This window comes from Fulmarus glacialis, unplaced genomic scaffold (assembly GCF_000690835.1).
Source record: "Fulmarus glacialis isolate BGI_N327 unplaced genomic scaffold, ASM69083v1 scaffold6644, whole genome shotgun sequence".
Lineage (NCBI taxonomy): Eukaryota > Metazoa > Chordata > Aves > Procellariiformes > Procellariidae > Fulmarus > Fulmarus glacialis.
Window position 1 is genome coordinate 70,419 of NW_009208576.1, and position 18,417 is coordinate 88,835.

The following is an 18,417-nucleotide window of genomic DNA, read 5'->3' on the forward strand; positions in this document are numbered from 1 at the left end:
CTCCCATCTACCTCATTTGCTCTTATTTTTCTCCAAATCACAGCAGTCACTCTTTTGTGGTCGGTGGTGTTCCCACCCACGTGCTGCGGCTTCGCTTGCTCTCTGTTCCAGTGCTAGCACTGCTCATGGTTAGGAGCACCCCACGGGATCCACTAGGCAGCTCTGTCAATCTCTGCAAGTCCCAGAATCTGGATTTAAAGATTTATCCCCCACGAAGAGGGGTGGTTTATGCTTTTGCAGCCACTGAAGTTCAAACAGCAGCTAACTCCAGTGCCTGAAAAAACATCTCATCCCTACTGAAAAACAAGGTTGAAAAAATACAGAGGGTTTCTCAAGCATGAAGGAGAGAGGACACAAATCAGAGCCTATGCCATTCCCACATGGACAATGCAAACGCTTTTAGAGGGTTTCTCAAGCATGAAGGAGAAAGGACACAAATCAGAGGCTATCCCATTCCCACATGGACAATGCAAACGCTTTATTGGTGTCCCTTAAACTGATATTCTAGAAAAAATGTTAAGAATAAAGGATCCTAAAAGGCTTGGGCCAGAAGATGATTTACTCACACTGATATTCTAGAAAAAACGTTAAGAATAAAGGATCCTGAAAGGCTTGGGCCAGAAGATGATTTACTCACTCCACCTGTCCAAGGCAGAATAATCTTAGAAGACTCTCTAGGGAAGGGTTTGTTAGGAAGGATTTCGAGAGACGTTGCTGCAGAAACATTCTTCTCACCATTGTCCAAAAGGAAAGGATGTTCGCGGTGCCCAGCCACAACATGGATACATGTCCACACAACAACCGCGTGGTCCCTTGCTGTTCAAGGTATGTTTTAAGAAATGGACCTATCATTAAAACCAGAGGAGCAAACTGGGTCCTTTTGTAAAGGTATCAGTACAGCACTTTGCCTTGGCAAAACTGGTGCAAAGCACCTGAAATTCTTTTTACCCGATTTTCACTTTCAACAGGGGTGAGAGCACTAACCCTCAGAACTAGTGAGGAAATACGTTCTCTGATATTGTTGTCAGTGCAGGGGCCAAGCCGAGCCAAGTTGGTGGGAAGCAGACGTGGCCAACATGTAACCACCATTCAAGGGCTTTTGAGAGCAGATGAAGTGGGACTCAGAGCACCACAAAGGACCTTCTCAGTCTCAGCACTGACCCTGATTCACCTCTCCTTCGGCCAGTCGCTTCAAAGACCAAAGAAGCACAAGGATGTGGACCCCAAACACCCCTGTTTATAACCACACCTAAGATCACGGCCCAACTTCTATTTCTCTTCCGGACTACCCATCTCAAGGAGGACTGTGACCCCAGGTTTGGCTGGGAGGGCAGGTTCATTCCCTGCTCCTACCAGGGGATGGCCCCATCCCGCACAGCGGGGGGGCCGGAGGAAGGAGCCAGCACTCATCTGGTTGCGTGGCTGGAAAACTTTAGTCTCAGGTGCTGTCAAATGGGAAACATCTGCAATCAGCAGAGTTTGTTAACAAAGAAAGAAGGAAGGAAAATTAAAACAGAGAATAGAGAATACGCATGGCTAATAAAGATTTTATGTGCATAAGCACATAATGATAAACTTGATAAATGATATAAACAAACAAATGAAAAAGGCAGCAAAGGAAACAGAATGAAAAACAAGATACACCCTGAGCAGGGGAAATCGGGAAGCCAAACAAGATGTGGATACTGTATCTCCTAACCTTCACTCTCGCTCCCATACATACCCGCTCCCCACCATTTTCACTCTCTTCTTGGAAGCAAATGCCAGCACATGAAGGAATTATCATTGCTAACATCATCCAGCTACTCCTCACAGTGATAAGGGGCTCCCCCTCTTATGGGGTTGGGCACCGTAAATACCTCCAGCAGGCCCTCAACTCATCCAGAAGGTCTGGTGGACAGAGAGAGAGATCGCATGATCAAACAATTCTTCAGGAAAATAGCCTAAAATACTAATTCCTCCCAAACTTAAGGGAGAGGTGGAGAAAAGAAAATGTAAAATTGAATTCAAAACTCAAAACTTTAGTGTCTAAATCTACTCTTTTATGCTTTTCTACAGCTGGAGAGATCTGAATCAAGCATTTTTTTAGGCCAAGGCAGCTGGTACAATCACACAAATAACCGATACACAAAACTTCAAGATTTCAGGTAAGATCTTGCAAGAAGCTTCTGCAAGACCTAAGCTTTACTGCATCTGAACCATCTCATTTAGTCACAGAAATTCCCTTGCCCCAAATACTTACTGAACCGCACCTGTATTTCACCCTTAGCTCATGCCTTGTCCACAACTACAGTACCCTAAGCCACCTCTCTGCTGCCCCAAACGTGTGACTTTTCTATAACACGTAGATTGCCCTGCAAAAGCTTATTACTGAGTAGTAAGTATTGCCCTTGAGTGAATGGAGGAAGCATATATATAAATGCGAAACATTATACTGCAGCCCTCCTCTTCCCTGCCTCCAATAAGGATTTCTCTTGTCGATCACTCTTAGCTGCTTCTACACAAACATCTCTAGAGAGATGGAAAGGGAGTGATTTACCTAAGACAAACAAAAAACTCCGAAGATGACATCTGATTGATACTTTTTCTTTACCTGTTTCTTCTGTCAATCAGAAGCAATTTTCCTCAGTTTTTGCTCTGCTGTCACATTCACCCGGCTAACAGCGGTCTCCAAGCGCACCCATTTCAGTCCCGTATGTGGGCTGTCGCCCGCTCGGAAGAGATCTCAGGCCAAGTTTTACGGCTGCAGTCTGCTGTGATCAGCTATGATTAATCCAGCTGGCTTCGCTCAGACTCGGGGTTTGAGGCTCAGACCCCTCCAGGAGCTGGGAAAGCGGTGCCCATTTGCCCAGCAGCCTTCTAAGAGCAAAGTGTTATTTGGCACCTAAGTATTTCAGGAGCCAGTGGATCTTATATCATTAAAACAGACTACACACAGACCTGCTACTCTTTGAGACTCCCCACCCTATGAATTTAGATGCCAGCTCCTGGTTTCCTCCAGGCACGTTTAGCGCAGCCACTTCCTGAGACTTTGGAGCTCTCCTCACCTTTTCAAGAGAAGGCTTTGAATTGCGTGGTACTTTCTTTGTACCTGAGTCTTCAGCCTCATGGAAGGTTTACGTCTTTGCTGGAGCTAGCGTACAGGCTGCTCAAAGCCACCGCAAATTCTTGCAATTGCCCTCTAGCCATCTGTTCTGAGAGCCAGTTATCAGGATTTATTGGGCTGCTCTCTTCCCCCTCCTTCCTACACTCTCCAGCTAAGCTTGAAGAGGGTATTTGTACAAGAATGTCCCATAATCCCATACGCGAAGACTTCATCTCATTGACAAGGTCCCATGAAGCGGTCACATAAGGACCATGTCCTCATGCTGTCTGACTACTGCACAACAGCCCTTCGTTAATTATACACAGCTACTAGCAAACAACTACGGAGCAATACAAACTTTACAACTATTTTATCACAAATACTTGACATTTCTTTTGAGGAAGGAAATAGAAAAGCTTCATGTAAGTGTTTACAACCATCTAATCATGTTACAATAGACACATACTGATCATCATGCAGGGGCTGTTCTAATTAGTAGAAGACAATCTAAGTATTTCCACTGAATTGAACAGACCTGCTATTGGGGCTTGTGATGCTTTTCACAGTCAAATAGGTGTATTTACAAAATGGGCAGAATGACTGAAGAAATCTGCTTGGTTGACTGGAATTTTAAGTAACCAAGAAATGAAGCCAGTGGGCTTGCTTTCTGAGCCCCATGGAAACCCAAGGATCCATCACACCAGAGCAAATGCAGAGCAGATGCCAGGACTCTCGCTATCCCTGCAAACTTTAATCAGGCATGTTAGCTCCCACCTCCTTTAAACACCAAAAAGGAAATGGTGCATAAGTATATGCCTTTTCTGGCTTATATTGCAACGGGAAAAAATGCTTTTCATGGTAGTTTTACTGAATACGGAGTTGCAATGCTTTCTCCCCCTTTGAGAACATGTTAGAAAAAGAAGTGCAAACCCCTTAAAAAGAAGATGTCATCAAATCCATTTCTACTGATGTCAAGGCGGTTTTGAATGCAATGGATCTAACCTGGTACTTCTGCAGACGTTTGTCAGTACCTTGCCTTAGATTCGGATGCCCTAGCTGTATCCACATGCACCTCCTGCCTACATGTCCCCGGGAAGGACTGCCTGTGTCCCATCCCCTGCGAGTGCTGGACTCCAAGGGAAGGAAAGCTGAAAACCATCGCTGCTGCCAATCTCTCCACCTTCTAGTTTTCAAGAGACTGTGTGCCAGCGCTCATACGGAGATTCACATTCAGCCTCCCCCCTCAGATGGGCTCGACTGATAGCATCCTGCCCTATGCAGATGAAACAGCAAGAAAAGCAGAGCGATGTAAAGTGAAGTCTGTCAAATTGGGCACTTACATCTTAAGAATAGCTGTAACTTTTAATGACACTAAGGACAATGGCAGTTCTGATGGAAATGATTTTTGTAGCTACAGTTTCAGGTGGTGAATTTATTGTCAGGAAGCAAGAAAGGGAAGAAAGTTAAAAAGGACCTGATGAATAAAACCTGAGGCAAAAATGGTTTCCACATTACGGCTGAGGTGAGAAGTCATAAACCAGGGGAGATGAATAAAAAAGAAACCGGGATAGCATTCATCGAAGATACTCCCAGAGTCGAAATTAGAATCATTTTCATTGTTATTGAAATTGCCTGTGATCTCAGGCAGATTAGCAGGAGATTCCAGGAAAGTTCAGAGAAAGCTTTCAACTGAGAAATTTTGCAGGTGCCAAACTGTGGAGAACGGGCTAGCTAGCGAGTCCCCCCTGAAGGTGAGACTGAAATCAGCCCACTTCTCTTCTGGGCTGCTCACTCTGCCTTTACTATTAGCAGTGCATAAATAACTGTCTAAATGGTATCAAAAGTTTGGTAAATGGCTCTTTTTTCTGTGGGTGTGCTAACACAAGCACTTGCATGGGGCAAAAATTTCACTCATTTTTGTCACTTATTTAAAAAAGAAGTCATCCATCTAGCTAGTGGAGACCCATATCAATTACGCTACAGAAACCGTAATGACTTGGATTTTCCACAGGTGGAAAGTTGCTCAAATAAACAATCCGGTGAGTGATGATTAGACGAGTACAATCATTGAAAACGCCATCAGGTTGCAAATGATTTTGCAACAGGAAAAAAGTACTAAGTCATTAGATAATTTATTTGCAGTGGAAAACTGGAGCTGTATCCTACTTATATGGAGCACTAGCAATACAAATGAACTGCGCCATCCAAAAATTGAAAAATGCTTGCACCATACTGCAGATCGGCTAAAACAAGGAGCTAGCTTCCAAGAAGCAGCAGAAGTGGATGCTGAGATCCTGTATTTCTAAGGGAGCGCTCAACATGCACACAAGCATTACTAATGTAAGACTGAAATGAAATGACAAATTTCTCCCTCAACTGAAAGGACAAGAGAGACACAAATACATTACTGGAAACATTTTCTATAAATGGTGACTCCATCCTATACTCAAAGCAGCCCCATCGCAAGGAGACAGAAGATGACTTGCCTATTTTCTTAGCCTACAGGTGCTGCAGCTCTCCAACCAAAGCTCGATTTTAGCCACCCCTAACTGCTGCTTCTCTATTCGCAGCTACAAGAGTCTTTCCAGCAGGCTGGTGACCAGGCTTGGATTCTGGAGATGGAAAGGCATAAAGATGCTGTAATCCCCCCCAGGTCACGTATACCTCTTCTCCCCTCAGCCCCAGACCACGCCTGTCCGTACCTGGAAACATTAATATCCTTGCCACACTTTTGTAAAAATTCCTGGGGAGCGACTACGGGTAAGTGAGCCAGATGAGGGAGAGAAGCACAGAAGATGTGCCTCACCATGGGTATCCTGGGCCCACATCTGATGATTCCGGATTGTGATGGCATTAGGAGTTCTGCACTCCTATATTCGCTATGTGCCACACAACTCCATGGGTTTAAAAGGCTGCTGGAGCCACATCTGGGTCTGGAGAGTGACCCCTCCATAAGCAGATGACAGAGAGACAACGTCGAGCCCGGGAGCGGCGTATCTGCAGTCTCATGGTTGTTCTTCTCCCCCGAGAGCAGCAGAGGAGCTTTCCGTACCAACATGACTCTGCACTTTTTTTTTGTAAGAATGCTCTCTTTGTTTTGATATATGTCTCACTTTATTCCTTACAATAGTTGCACCTCACCTACCCTGGGGCTGAGGGGACCGGAGGTCTCTATTACTTTGGTGATAACTTTTGTGACTCTATTACAATAGTTTTTTAGTTCGGACATGCCCGGGGAACAGGACTCCTTTTGAAAGGTTACAGATAACGACAGATGGGACCGTGGTTCCAGCGTGCGATGCGCAGCCCCGTTCGGACACAGACTAAATGTTCGTGTGTGCTTCACGTTTGTTAAGCTCCTTTTAATACAATAGGGAAAGCGATCCCAGCTGGCAGCTTCCCGCTCTCCATCCCCTCCCTGTCGGCTCTTGCAGTGAAGGAGCCTTGTCTACCTCCTGGGGCAGGGAGAAAGGAACCTCGGACCTGGTCAGAAAGGAGATCCCCTTTACATGTGTCTTCCCTATGCCTGAATCTGCTGTTTCCTTCTTCGTTCACGCCGAAAGATGGGAGAAGGTGGCGAGATCAGCTCTACGTACCGATAAAATGCTGGATTTGTATTAAGGTATAACATAACCAGCCATCACTGGGGAGGAGATGTGGATCTTGGTCCCATTCCTTCTCCTGCAGTTTTCTGTCTGGATCATCAGATGCCCTTTCCACAGCCACAGTACAGGCCAGGCAGATTTACACCAGTGATGGATTTGGCCCTGCAACTCTTTTACTCACAGGATACCCAGATGGCGGCTGTTCGGCTGAACTGAATGCCATCTTTGGGGTCAGTCTGCTCTGTCTGAAGACAAGCTCCGTGTCCCCAGGCAGCTGGAAATAATCACCCTGGCGGGTGACGGCGGGCTGGGCCGCGGCAGTCAAGGGAAAGCGTGAGCTCCTCTTGCTGTAGGCCCTGCGCTGCAGATTTCAGTGCTGTATCACCCTCAGACGCAGCATTTTGCAGCTCTGGAGCCCTCAGGGAAGCCGGTCCCACCCCCCCGTACTGCAGTGGGAGCTCCTGCGTCCCACCGGCACACCAGTATGCTCCCTCCTTCCCCCCGAAGGAGCAGCTCCTTCCTGAATGCTTTGCTCTTGCTCACCTCTGCCGAGCTCAGGACTCCTGGAGACAAGAGCTCGTTACTGATCAGCAAACCCAAGCCGACACGTGATGTGAACCCACTGGTACAACCACAGCTCACTGCTTGGGTTTGCTGTGGTTTTGGTTTCCTTTGCTCCTGGGCTTTGACACCGGACCTGTTCTCCTTGCACGTTGAGAGGTGGGAGAGGGGCAAACACATCATACCAAATACTGACTTGTTCCTGGTTGCTTTTTCTCTCTCATTCTCCCTTATCTGTACTTTTTTGACAGCTTAGCCTAACTTTTTACTTTCTGGCAGCTGGCAAGGTGGATTAGGCTTCAGGCAAATCCTTATCTTAGGTCAGCATCATGCACACTCCACAGAGAAGCATCTAACTGGCACCTAACTTTGCACCGGTGTAACATCCCAGTGGGCCACCTGTGATCCATGGAGCTGCAGCAGTTCATAGCAGCGGAGAGCCTGCCCCGTCTGCCCCACAGAATAAAGCAGCTCTTTACTGGCTGGCGCTACGGAGAATGTGTTTTCCAAATTCTCCCATCTGCCCCTTGTATCCAGTTGCCATTGCTTAAACCCTCAGGAGAGATGCCAGCAGGGTCCGGGAGGTTTCTCTCCCTCAGGGGATGTTATCACATCTGGGATGAGCACAAGCCGGGAAGGATGTGAAATGAAAACAGGTTTGAATAGGTTATCTGTGATGAGAGAATACGCTGGGGTCTGCTAACCAGGGAGCACACTGGGTTAACCCTCCATCAGAAAGGTTTTCCTGCCCGGGATGACCACAGTTAACAGACTGAGAGATTCCCTGCTTTGAGGAGCTGCTTCAAACCTAATGCTCCTCCGAGCATACCGATTTTACTGTAGTTCCCAAAGAACTACCTCTGAACTGTACCAAAGAACAAAGAGTAAGGAAGCCTAACGCTACGTGTATTTTTATTTTGCAACTAGACTGAGCGTTGTCATTACATGACTTACCTAATTATAGTCTTAAAAACAATAACTAGGATAATTAGCTAATTGAGCATTATTTTTAATGAACGCAATTCTGCGTAAAGCACATTCCAATAGCAACAAACACACACCTGCACTTCCCCTCGCTCTGGTAGGAAACGGTTGTGTAAGAAACTTCTCGCCAGTGATCTGTCAACATTTCAATGGACAACATCCTTCTTCACAAGCTGACGACTTGAGGACCGCCCCTACAGAAACATCTTGGGTGACAGAGATGGCCATAGCTTGGGTGAGCCAAGGGATGAGCGTTTCTCTCCTTGGCCTCACTGAGCATTGCCTGCCACGATAATAAAGCCTCAGACTTGATTTTACCGCTCTTGGAAGGAGCTGGCAACAGTTGTACGTACTACACATCCCATTTTCTTAACAGCACAGCTCCCACAGCAACGGAGGGGAGAGGAAGTGCCAGAGCCTCTTCTCCGGCTGGGCAGAGGTATCTCCTCTCTTTCAGTAGCTCTCTGGACAGCCCCCACATCTGGAAGCAAGCAGAGCCGACGGGCTATTTCCTGGAGCGAATATCTGAAAGCCCAGCCACAGCTTTGGGCACGTGTTCATTCCTGTGTCATGTTTACTGGAGATTGGGCTTGCACGTACAGGCCAAATTCTGCACTGCACTCCCGCACCGGTGCACTGTGATTAAAACACGGGGGCTTGCGCTTAATTCCTGGTGATTTTGAACCATGCTGATGCTTGAGTTTTGGGTCTCATCTATTTCAGTGGGGAGCTTTGAGAGAGTAGGTGTGTAGTGGAGCCGGAGCCACGGAGCTCTGAACTTTTGGGGCCCCCATGTACCACTGATATCTGGGGAAAACAACAGCATGGATTTTTTGTAGCCAAATTCTGAATACAGCCCATCTTCTTTCACCTACTGTAATAATATACTTGTGCATAATGTAATATATATGTTATAGAATCAGTAGCTAAGTGCGTAACATAATTTAAAAAATAGGTATCACTATAGATCAATATATGACACGCCTATCTACTTTAGTATGTTTTCTTGGTACAAATTGTGACAGAAATACAGTAAGTCAGTAATTTCAGATTCCTTTGCATAGACATTGTCACTGTAATTTTGCCAGGAGGGAGATAATAAATCATACTTTTCCATCTGACCGATGTTCTGTTTCCCCTGTCTGATTTCAATGGCTGTATGCTATCTTCAGAGCTGGCATTGTTCATGGCTCCTTTTATTAAAGCACAGGCACGTTATTGAAATTTCTTTTGTATTATGATTTTCTAGCCGTACGTGAAATTGCAGAACACACAAGAAGAAGAAGAAAAAAAAAAAGCCCCATTTGTTTGAGTCATAGTAGAAAAAAAAACTGCTGCACATATCTTGGAGAGAAAAATGCCAGTATTAAAACTGGGGTCCCATGCTGGTTTGGGTTAGTAATCAGTTTCTTGTAATTTATGAGCAAAGATCTAAAAACTACTAGTGATTTGGATGACTGGTTAGTATACTACCAAAAGGTTTTAATAATGCTTGTTCTTGCGATGATTAGCTTGCCATGATTTGAGCTCTTTCCAAGATTCACCAGGAAACTGAACACGCATACTACAAAGGAGAAGCTCAGTAAAGAACCTTCCTTTTCTCCCCACTTTGTTTTTCCCGTGGCCAAACGAAGCTCCTCAGACTCAAGTGTGGTGTCTCTGTTCTCTCACACTGATACAAACCACAGCGCCCACAGTCCAAACCTGCAGCTGGACAGCTCAATACGCCTGGGCAGGGCTGAGGGACGCTCGGAGAAGGGGCGGGAGGGTTGCACACTTCTCCCCCTCACCTTCCCTTTCAGCCCAGGGCTGCAACAAACTCTTGTTTTTCACCTCACAGCATCAGCCCAACAGTAATGTGCCGGGAACGTCCCAAGTGTTTCATTCATATCTCATAAGGCTGCACTCCCAGGCTGGGTAACTAGCGGTCAGAGCAAGGCTGTAGTTTGCACCACTTAATTTCTATTTCTGGCACGGTTCTGGGGGTGGGGAATCACTTTCTGGTTTCACTGTCTCCTTTCCTCCAGTGGCAGAATGGACACACTGCACTTCAGGGACTGAGATGCTGGGATAGCAGCTGAATACTCCCTTGCATGTGCTAACGCCTTTTGATGAGAGGTCTTATTTTGTTAAGTTATATTGAGATAATTGCATTAATAAAACATTTTTAAAGGGCATTAACAAAGGAGAAAGAGATGCCACTATTCTGAAGTAAAGGTTTCCATAATGAGCTGAGAATTAGTATATGATAATGCTGTGCTTATATAGTCCCTCATTTAGTTTGGATTCTGATTATACCCGCAGATCCCTGTTAGAGCCGTGATCCCTACTGTGCAAAGTGCTGCTCAAGAAGACATAAAGTCAGCGAGATACAGAAGCCCTGGCTGAAGGATTACAGATGAACTGTGGACAAAACAAAGCAATGAACTTAAGATACAGTGGCAGGAAACATGGGAAAGAAAAATAAAATAGAACTCCAGCAGTGAAATCCTGGCTCTTTTCAAGTCAGTGGAGATTTTGCCCAAGAATGAAACTAAAATTTCTCCTTTCCTGTTTTTTTTCCCCCACAGTGCGGAGGCCTGCCAGGCCTCCCATCCCATCCCTCTACGCTCGTGCTTGCTGCAAGGGACAAACATTTGGGCATCACCTAGGGACTTTTTGAGCAAGGATGGGTTTGGGAGGGGAGCAGGGAAGATGACGGGGAGAGAACAAGGAGGTGAAGTCACTGGAAAGGGCAGGCAGATGAAAGGCAGAAGCAGAAGTTAAGTACTGGCAGAGCCAATGGCTGGAAGAAATGGCAGCTCTGTGCTTGGCAGAAAGCAGGGCGGCCACTGAAGAGCACCCAAGAAATGTCCTCGATGTTCAGAGCTGTTTCCAAGCTCAAGTTCACAACTGCAGGTTGAAACTGCTCTTCTGACATGAGTATTACCAGGAAGGCCAAGTTCTGATGCCAAAACCTCTCGTGTTCCCACCCAAAGGATAACTCACCCAATGTCCTGCCGGGCAAATGGAGATATTTTAACGTCTGTGACTAGAAAATTTCTGCCATTGACTTTGAGAAGGATGGCACCATGCTACCAAAACCCATGTCCCTGGGACTCACTCTCCTGCAGGGACAGGGAGCAGTTCCTGCCTGTAGGGTCTAAAATGAAGAGAATGTTTCAAGAGAATGTCAGCTTGACAGTCTCTTGTGAACCGATCATCCGCTTCCCAGCAATGGCATTTTGCTACATACTCGTATAGGTCCATAGGAGGTTATTCTGGATATGCCTATATTGGGTGATGAGAGATCTAGGAAGTTCACAAGTGATTATGGGCTTTTCAAAGTGACAACCTCATAATTCGCAAAAGGCTCCTCACCGTGGCTACAAGTGCACCTTAAACAACGCTGTAAATTGCATTTCTTAAATGCGGGTAGGCATGTGCTTCTCTGTCAGCAAGTTATGCAGGAGAGTAAAAACTAATCAGCACTTCGGAAAACTGTTGCCTCACTGACATTTGCACGATCTCTCCATAAGCTGCCAATGAACATCCATCACGCCGGTGGTACACTGTCTCCTTAAGTTTACATAAGCTGCCGTCTCGGAACATTCATTTAAAACACAACCATGTGTACTTAAAATAACCGAGACCGCTCTCTGAGTTGTTATTTGCTTGTTTTCTCTCTCTGGGAAGAAAGGGGAGGGTTAACAACCTCCCTGAAAGATCTCTGCTAGTACAGGCGAGCACAGAGCACCTGGGACACAGACCTTAACCTCCAGGACTGAAATCAAAACACGGCTGATGTGTGGGAGAAAAAGCAAGCTGCTAAGTGACCCCGAGAGTCCCCGCCAGATCTCTGTGGAGAAAACAGAGAGACTGCCAGAGACTTGCAGCATCCTTCACACCTTCCCTGCAGCCACCGCAGCTGCCCGTCGCCCCGCGTTCGCCTCTGAAAGGGACCAGAGGAGACCCGAGAGACCAGATTCGAGGCTGACAAGAAGTGGAAAATGAGGTTTGGAAAGAGAGAGAGGGATCCCAGCTAAAGCCATCAGACCTCCCCTTTCTCCTGCGTACTGCTCCACAGGAGTCAGAATCCTGAACACCAGGCAGCAATCTATTTATTAAACATGTTTGAGTCAGATATTGATTGACATTAGGGAGACCACGCTGACCTTTTCTGCGGGGGTTTCCAGGTGGAACCGCAGCCTCAGCCAAAGTTGGGGATAAGTCCCAGGCAATCCAAGGGGATGAGGCAGGCTCTGTGTGGGCAGCTGGGGCTCGAAACCCACAAAGATCTCCCAGGACCCGTAACAGAGCTATGAAGATGCTACATGGGGTCACTAAACCATCTGTCAGGGACACAAGTTTTTACAAAAGGATACCAGAAAAACTACTAATGGGTTTAGATTTACAATTAAACGTCAGTTCAGCATTTCATTTGTACATGTTAACGACTTAGGGGCACAAGCATAAACATTTGGACAGCTGTCTGAGCTAGATGGCTTGTTGTCATGTTTATATTTTGCGCTTATGATTGTTATGAGTAAACCAAATCAGAGGTACAAGACCAGTTCACTAGAAGAAAGCTAAATACTCAAGAAATGGGTCTTTATAACTACTCCTTTACCCTGAGATAGTCACAGTTACTGTCAGCGGTAAGAAAAAAAAAAGATTAAATTGCATTTGGATGTCTCACCCCAAACCTAAACAGAAACCTAGAAACGAGACAGGAAAACTCTCCCAAATGGAAACCTCTCACAGATTTTGATATCCTAGAGAAAAAAAATGCCTAGAGAAAAAAAAAAAATCCTAATTTGTGAAAGATCAGGTAGCTGAAATTTCTACAAGATGAGTCAGTCTTGGTAATACTACTAGAGCAAGTATGAATGTTTGTGTGCACACACAGAGAGACACACACTTGCAAAAAGATTTTTAAATGGAGGGTAATTTCAGCTGTAACCATCAGTGACGAGCACTCCTGCGGATGATGATTTGGAACCGACATATTAGCAAAAGTAAATCAAGTGGGTAAAAGGGCTACGAGCCCACATAAAAAGTGCCTCCATTTCCACTGAAAGCAGTCTGGTTTTGAGTCAGAACAACTGGAGAAAGCCTCTCCTTTGGCAAAGACAGACTTCAATGTGTGTGGAACGGACTTGGGAAAGTTTGCAGACCTTATAAATTCAACAGGACGAGGGAAGAGCAGAGCTGAGAGCCTACAAAACCCATGGACTGCTCAGAATTTCTTCTGTGGAGATAGGAGATAAAGTCTTTGTTCGGTTGAAGTAAACAAAAAAAGATGCTCGGATGCTTCAATGAAGTCAAGATTTCACCTCATAGCAGCAGTTTCCTGCATCCTGAAGTTCTGTCTTTCCTATAGCATTTGTAAACTCATAGTTCATGGGTGCTCCTTTTTTTCCCCAAAACACCCCTGGAAGTGCACAGTAATCTTCTATTGCCTGCACCTCTTCCACTATTTAGAGGAAAAAAAGAGTTTCACTATTTATTCTAGGTAAACACATCGATTTCAAAAAAATCGTTTTCTTCCCTATTCCACAAGGTATTGAGCTCTCAGCAAAACACAGGTCCAGGTCAAAAGCTCGACTGTCAACTAAATTAAGTCCGAAGGATCTCACATTAGCCCTGGACTGAAGGTTACCGTGTGCGAGAGTGGCGAGCCACCATCTAGCTTGTGTTTCCCAGAGGATATGGGAACTTTGCTTCCCACACAACACCCCACGGTTTTTGAACAGAGCAAACAATGAACCAGATTGCTCTAACTCCCGCCAATAGCCTTTCTCCCCTAAACTCTGCTTCTCTATCCTTTAATCCGTTATCAGGGTGCAATTATTTCTTTCAGGAAGGAAAAGTGATTAGTACTTTTGCATTTGATTCCCATGCAAAAGATACTTTAATGAGAAGATCCATCTCATTATCCTCCCACTGAAATCTCTCCAAAAGGAGTCCTTATGTGGGACACTTCACCACCTGAGAACACAGCGGTCCACATGGGACCACTGAAGCATGGTTGTGGGATGAAGCTGGGTTAGGCCTTCCTATGGCAAGAAGAAACTGTTATTTAAGCAGTTCACAAAATCAGCACCTTCACATTCCTCAGCAAAGCAAAGAACAGGTTGATCAGGATGGCCCTCAAGGCGATGTTCCTCATATATTTGTTGTGACTATGACATTACACTGACTTGCCCACACTGAGTGATTGCAGTTACGGATGGACAGAAAAAGATGAACATAAACCATATGTGATAGAAGAAAGGAACTAAACGCTACCTTCACTGAAAATGACAATATCTGGGAAAAAGGAAATTGTGATCTATGTTACCGAGAACTTGTGAAGTGTACACAGACCTATATGGAAGTATTTTCATTGTCAGAAAAGAAAATAAATTGGCAAGTGTATAATGAGATCAGGCATATAGCCACGAAGAGTTATAGGCTGTCGTTAATTATGGAGGTACGAATCTTAAAGCCACGTGACCTGGGAGAACAAACCTGTGTAGACCTATTGCCTTTGCAGACCCTGTTCTTCATTGTGAAATGCTGTTTTCCTTAGCAGAATTGAAAACATGCAATCAAACTCATTAGAATGAGAGATGCAGGTTGTGTAAAGGGTAATCGTTTCTGAAAATCTGGTCTTAATTTTAAGGTATATTCCAGAAGGATTTCTTTACAACATTCCTAATAGGAACTCAACCATTACAATTAAACCCCATACTCCTCATTACTTGAGATGGTCATCTGCCTAGAAATTCACCTTCTGCCATTCTAGACAGCCTTATCACAGCTGAAATGAAAATATTAAGTATAGCTTGCAATCTACTTACTTGCATTCTCACACAGTTGTGAGTAACAACTCTCAGTACCATGCCATCCATTTTTCCTATCCAAATGGGAAAAGGGGTTCTTAAAAAGCACTCAGTATTGGTTTACCACCATTTTTACAGACACAATTGATTGTCCAACCTGACTCACGCTACGAGCAAAGGAGTTTGTCCGGAGAGCAGATTCAGAGGGCTGGCATTCCACGCGGGGCCTTTTGACTGACCACTGGCCCTCACTTGGTGCATGTGACGGAGGAGGTGGCAGCTTTCACATTAGCCAGACCTGCATCAAAGCTAGAAGGGTCTTCAGCTTTAGCACCAATTAACAGCAGTGAGAAAATACTGAGTGCCTTTGACAGTCCCCAAAAGAAATACAATTCCTGTAGCACACTAATATTAAATACTGAAGAAAGGGTTTCATACCTTAAATTCCTCCAAGATTTTGTAATTTTTCCCATGATATTCACAAAAGTTTTTCACTTCTTTGCATTCTGGACAGCATCCATTGTGTTCCACTTTTGTACACTTTGGGTGGATTTTAGGGCATTCTGGTTGATCGCAAACAGGTCCATCCTCAGTACAGACACAGGGACAGTTGGAATGTCCCGGGAAAAAACGTTCTCCCAGTTTGTACACAAAGCCACTGTCATCCACACAGCCCTTCCCTCGGTAGTCATCAAAGATCAGATTGTCATTACTGGAGGCCTGGTCCCCTTCATCAGCGGGGTAGTCTTCATGATTGATGGCAGCTGGAGCGACCAAAGCAGGGATTACAAACAGAAGTATCCAGGCTTCATGGATATGAAGAGCCATCCCCCTCCTCAGCTTCTCCATGGGTTCTCAATGCCAGATAGAAACAGCTGCTTCCATAGGGAGACCAGCGTTGTCTGAAAACAAGTATTTTTAAGTGAGAACAAACTTAAAATTCTAAGGAATATCGACTTACAAAAGCCATACTTTCAACCAGCACCCAAGAATAGATCAGTGCTTTCCAACTGCACAGGTAACTATCACCGTTTCATTTGAATTAAGCCTCTCCTCAATTATTGTTAAAGAGAATAAAGCATATGAAACACATAAATTAGACACATGTGCCTGTAAGCATATGCCCACAAAATATCCCTACAGAAATGGGGGCTCACAGAATCATCTAATTTTTACTTTCCTCATTTGTGCAGTTGAGTTTTCTGATGCACCAGAAGTTAAACTAGCTGCCTGAAATCACATGGGGATGGGCGGCTCAGAGGGACTTGAACCCAAGTTTAAGTATGGTCTTAACCTCCTGCTGTAGCCACTGTCCCTCTGTGCTACATACGGTGCACAGCCCACTTCATTGAACTGAGGTGGGAAACCTGAGTTGAAAAATGAGACAACATTAATCTGTAGGTAGATCTGCGTCCAATACGAAAGCTGGTGCTGGGTTACACTTGGTCTGCGAGAGGTGGAATAGTACACAATTTTTTATATGGCATTTCTGAAGAGGACGAGGGACTACCTGGGCTACCAACGCAGCCCAGCCTGCGGCAGGTCCGTACAATCCCGACAGAAGCAAAGATGTAATTCATCTTCTCCATTATTCAGCATTTCAGTAATTCCCAGAGAGAAACGCAGAGAGCAGGATGTTAAATGCCTATGCAATGCATGGAGCCGCTGAAATGGTTTGTCTGATTAAGCTGAAGCCTTTCTAAAACTTTGGGAGCGATGCAGCATGGCCCGACCTTCGGAGAACTCCGCTTAAGCGGTGGAGCCGAGGACTGACCAAGAGGGAGAGGAGCTTTGCACTGCCCCCAGGAGAGTCAGCTCCAGGCGAAGGCTCCGTGTGCGTGTCCTGGGTGTGCTACTGCCTGCCCGCGATGCCACATCACTGCCACCAACGCACCGTCCTGCCTGCACGCCAGCCAACAGCCCCTGCAACCCCAGCAGCAAAATGGTTTCTGCCTTCTCTTAAGAGAACCGGGCAAAGTATTACAGGAAACTTTTAAATGAGATGAGATGTTAACGTTACACGGCTTGAGAACGATGGAGGTAGTTGCTGGCACACACCAAAAATGGACTGTTTGGATGTGTGTGTCATTCCTTCTCTTCCTCCGTGCCCAGAGTGTGCCCACACAGATACATACAGTATATACAAACATGCATTAACCTACACACACAGGCTAGCACGTACTCCCCCCCACCCCTCTGGGAAGTATTTTTTATGTATCCGGATTTTTGGTGGACTGCAGATGTTCAGCAATTAATTCTCCCTTAATTGAAGCAAAAAAGCAGCAGGAGGAGAAAGCTTTAACCCTAGAGAAGCAGCTAAGGGATCCTGTTGACAAAGCAGTTTTTCCAAAGCCACAACAGAGGGAGACACCGGATATTACACAAGCTTTATCAAATTCAAAAGATATCTTCTTAATTGAAGTACTAGCTACGTTTCCATCACAAGGACTATGCACCGTGTTACTACTCTCAGCAATATCTATTGTAACACGTTGTTTGGGAATCGGGCGATTCATGCAGATAGGGCTGCTTTACGGATCTACGGAGCAGCGAATCTTGCCCACCTCAACGCTACAGGTAGGTTGCAATATTGCAGATTGGTGAGCATTTAGAGGGAAAAAAAAAAGCAGAAGCAAGTGAAGTAATTCATGTCTGAGGAAATGTGAAACAATCAAGAGAATTTGTTAAAGTTTGATGAGGAAGCTCTCCAAATTAAAAAAAAAAAAAAAGTTCTCCGAAGATCATAAATAAGACCACTGTATTTTGCTACAGTCTGTAGTCATCCGAGATGTCCCACAGCAACTCACGAGCACTCGGCTCAGCGGCGATCCTGGAAATCAGACAGACTGCAGACGTCTTGCACGGACAGATTTCAACAAGTAAACAAATGCTGCTCAGCTCAGAATTAGTTCACAGCTGAACTTTCTCATCATTTCTCATCACGAGAGAGGCCAGGATCGTGGGTAAGTCTCCGAGTAAAACGCTTCCAGCCGCCTTCCCTCACCCCAAGTGAATAATTTACACTTACCTAATCAGGCTCGATCTGAAAGCTGAAAGGGGTCACAGGCCAACACGGACTAAAAGGTTAGAAACAGATTAGTGAAAGCAGTTCCTCCTAATCACATTTTCAGTGTTGACTCACGGACAATCCCCGTTCCTCCACCTCCCATCGCAAAACAGGGGAAAGCGGCAGCCCGGCAACCACAACATGAGAATTAAGCTTTAACCCGGTGTTCAGGATTCAAAGCCAGCGGCGGCGAGGCGGTCCAGAGGCTGGGATGCCGCGGAGAAACCCCGATGCCAGCAGCACAGTCATCGCGGCGAACTTGGGCTGGATTTCCTCAGGTCTTGAAGCGGGGGGGGGGGAAGACAAAAA

The 18,417-nt window shown here is 45.5% G+C and overlaps 1 protein-coding gene across 1 annotated transcript in view; it reads right to left on the minus strand.

The window, feature by feature from the left end:
- The window catches only part of VWC2L (von Willebrand factor C domain containing protein 2-like), a 50,095-nt gene extending 34,205 nt beyond the window's left edge, over positions 1 to 15,890 (minus strand). Inside the window, exon 1 of the mRNA XM_009576528.1 lies at positions 15,480 to 15,890. Within this exon, the coding sequence (XP_009574823.1) occupies positions 15,480 to 15,890 (411 nt within the window). The remainder of the gene's footprint in view (positions 1 to 15,479) is intronic.
- Positions 15,891 to 18,417: the final 2,527 nt, after the last annotated feature.